Source organism: Echinococcus granulosus (genome assembly GCF_000524195.1).
Source record: "Echinococcus granulosus chromosome Unknown EG_S00026, whole genome shotgun sequence".
Lineage (NCBI taxonomy): Eukaryota > Metazoa > Platyhelminthes > Cestoda > Cyclophyllidea > Taeniidae > Echinococcus > Echinococcus granulosus.
The window spans coordinates 808,846-812,359 of record NW_020170406.1 but is presented as its reverse complement, the minus strand read 5'-3'; the positions used below and the strand labels follow the sequence as shown (position 1 = coordinate 812,359).

The window sequence follows — 3,514 nt, the reverse complement described above, 5'->3', positions numbered from 1 at the left end:
GTGCATGTTTTATCGCATTACCATTACTACCTCCTAGGTATTCTCTCTACCCATTTTGGCTTTATGTTGTATTGAGCATGGATCGGGATTTAAGTCCCACGTATTCCGCAGTAACAATGTGCAAGAACTTTTTGCATTCAGGGTACAGCACCTCCATATGCTTAGCTTGTAAGACTCCATTGACTTTTCTAGTTTGTGAGCTTCGAGGTAGCTAACACGCTAAGTGTCATCTACAAGTAATGAAGAAAAACCAAGTTATTGGTGACCTCTGAGAATCTAATGTCTTGTCGCCACTGGATGACTGACTGAGTAGTAGATACCTGTCCTCACATCTGCAGAATAGTTTCAATAATTCTGGATCCCATTCTTCACTGCATTGCAGCGCCACATGAAAATATTGCTGCATTGATTTCATTCAACAGTAGTAATGGCAACAATGACGAAGTACTATGGTCAAAAGAGAAGTGCGAGCATAAAGATGTAATTAACAAAATACCGCACCTGGTGACAACTCGGTAGCTGGTCTGCAGGACATGGGCAAATGAAACCCTTGCAGACACTGTGAGTCATGGCGTTCTTCTCCAATCTTATGAGTTCGAAAAGCCAAGTGTCATTATTGAAGCAGCCTGGAGCACATCCAGTCCATTTGCTAAAACGAAAAGACCAGCAAGACAAATTGAATCCCTCAGGTCTGGCTTTTACCGCCTCGCTCTCACTGCTACTTCCTTTATTATATCCAGTGCATAGCACCCTATTACTTGACCAACAGCACGTGCCATCACTCCTTCATTATTAAAACAGGCAGCATTAAATACATCATTTTTTGTGCCTTTCTTAATCACCTTTTATCCGCTGGTGATATAACCTGCCTAGCGAGACCGAAATCGACAGAGAATTCGGTTAGGTGCGATTAGTGCCCCATTCCAGTGATGTGGAAAGACAAGGGTGGTGAGGAGAAACGGTCATCGTGGCATTCACTACGTATTTCCAGAGGATTATCGAAATGTCCCGTAGTTGTTTTGATTGCCATTACAAAAGCGCATTTTGCATCTTTTCCTTTGCAGATCCATTACCCTTCACCATCGCTGATCGTACTGCAACTTCCTTAGATTTTCATTTCACGCCTTATGGAGGAGATCGTGAACACTTCAATTATACACTAATGTTAAAAGGCAGGGAAGAGAAATTTGCGTGTGATGCCACGAAGGCAAGATGCCAAGTGAATGGGTTGCCGGCAAACAGTAAAATAGAAGCGTCCCTCGTGACTTGCTGCAAGCATCGCCTTTGCAGTTTGCAGTCAGATCTAGTGGCCTTCACTAAACCCTTGCGTGAGTTAACTCTTCTCATTTATGCTACTCTTCGTATTGAATTCCGACATCGGTGCCATTTTACAAAGAATTTTGGTCTAAAATAGAATGGTTAAGCATAATAAACAACACAAAATGTGTGCACTTTGCTGCTTTCCGACATTTCTTCTCTTTTGTAATTTACTACGACAAATCTCTGTATCGTCGACTTGTCCTTCAAGACGTCTCAATTTCTTTGCCTGTTCTTCGACAACTTTTTCTGTGCTGAATTTGCGCATGTTAGCCTATCCACGACATATATGTTCTCTCCATTAATTTCGAAGTGTTACGCAGTAGACAAATTTGAAGTTGTTCGTTGCTCTCCTTTTCTCCAAAGACGTTAAGACATGCCTATCTGGAGGGATTGAGAGGCCAGCAATATAAGTAGCATGAGCCGAACCCTGATCCATATATCAAAAGACAATTCCTTCTGCTACATCGCAGTACAGTACAATTTCATAGGGTACCGATATCACAACCTTGGTCAGACTTCGGCAACAGGCAAAGCCCATTGTAGGAAACAATAAGTACATATGATGCAAGAAAAGATGTGGATTTCACTTTCTAAGGGATCCTTTTTTAGTATTTGTTTCCTTTTCACCTATAAATGAGTTATTGCAAGGACATTGAAGCTCCTCACATTTACCACACAAAAATTTCAGATAACTGGGTGAAGGATTACATGCTAAAGTTGGTCTTGTTTCAGCTCCCCTAGATTTGCAGATGGGTAGTCCCACAGACACCACGATCTACGCATCATGGAATAGCCCCCAACCTACCACAGAGCCAATTACAGGCTATCGAGCAGTGGCTGTGGACACTCTGGGAGGAGAGACTAGCTGCACACCCTCCAGGGTCAGTAAGGCACGTCTGCACTGTACATTTAGGCATCTCTCGCCCTGTATGCCCTATCATATCTCAGTACAGACTTGCGCTCGTGATGATGACTGTAGTTTGAAGACAACAGGGAAGGAGAATACTCTGCCTGGAAGTAAGTGCATCGTGATTTAGACACTTCCGTTTTTACCGATATTTTGGTGATGATTCGCCCCACGTTAGATCCGTCACGTTCAGAAGGATAGTGTCTTCCTGATTAGGATGAATAATATCATGATATCAATACATCTGTGACAATCTTTTGTGATAGTTAGCATGAGGGATGAAACAATTGGTACTGCCGCACGCATAATTACTTAAGAGTTGCTTCTTCCAACACCAAGTTGTCACCGGCTCTCATGGCGTCACATGATTTCATTATCACACTCTACCTGCAATAGATAGGTGGGAAGAAAAGGCTTTTATTTCTGGGTGCATAAATTTCTTTGAAAATAGGGAAAGTTGAAGGATAGAATGCAGAGAAGCTTCCTGAAGTTATTTCACCTTGCAATAAAAGTATTTGGTGTGTTTGCATTAGATGAATTATACTATTTTGGCCTTTTCAAGCTGTCTCCGGTTTCCAAATGCAGCAGAGGACATCAACCAACATGAGTTTCACCTGGACACCGCAATCCATGGAGGCTTGTGCATTGGATAATATAACAGTTACGGTTCAAGGGCAGAAAACCAACTCTATAGTCAGCCATTGCTCGGTTAAGCAACTGGAGGCAGCAAACAATTGCACAGTCACAGGACTGGTGCCCAACACTGCCTACATCGCCTATGCTGTCGCCTGCTCCGCCACCACCCACAACTGCGCCTATAAAACTATCGACATTGAGGTCGAAACACTTCCGGGTGGTGAGTTAAATATGGCTTGTCTACGACAGCGAATCCTCCATTATTATCTTTTGTTGTCATCAAAGTGTTTTGGGCAGTGTTGCAAGACAAAGAAACGCATGCCAATCATTCCCACAAAGGGATAAAACAAAATTATTTTGCATTTAGCATTTGTAGAGAAACAAAAGGGAAGCTGATTGTACAAATACATTAGAGGGTAGAATTATCGTGAGTCGGTCAGTCAGTCAAGGGCACTCTGGGTCTTTAAATAGAGGAATAGCCTGATAAAGGTGTTATATTGTGACGATAAAGTTGCCAGTAGTGAAATTTTCACTAGAGTACAGAATCACAGTCGGCCAATGTTGGTCTGTTGGCGACATTCAATCTAGCCGACTGAGCCTCCCATCACTGTGCTTTGTCGTGTCGTGCCGTGTTGCAGTATGCCACCATTC

General features: G+C 42.7%; 1 protein-coding gene across 1 annotated transcript in view; it reads left to right on the top strand. All coding sequences in view use genetic code 11, as the record gives it.

Moving 5' to 3' along the window:
- EGR_04316 (Myotubularin-related protein 6) overlaps nucleotides 1–3,514 on the top strand; it is a gene marked incomplete at both ends in the record, with an annotated part of 27,017 nt that overhangs the window by 1,108 nt on the left and 22,395 nt on the right. Inside the window, 3 exons of the mRNA XM_024493565.1 lie at nucleotides 1,065–1,328; nucleotides 2,062–2,337; nucleotides 2,790–3,083. Of these exons, the coding sequence (XP_024352073.1) occupies nucleotides 1,065–1,328; nucleotides 2,062–2,337; nucleotides 2,790–3,083 (834 nt within the window). The remainder of the gene's footprint in view (nucleotides 1–1,064; nucleotides 1,329–2,061; nucleotides 2,338–2,789; nucleotides 3,084–3,514) is intronic.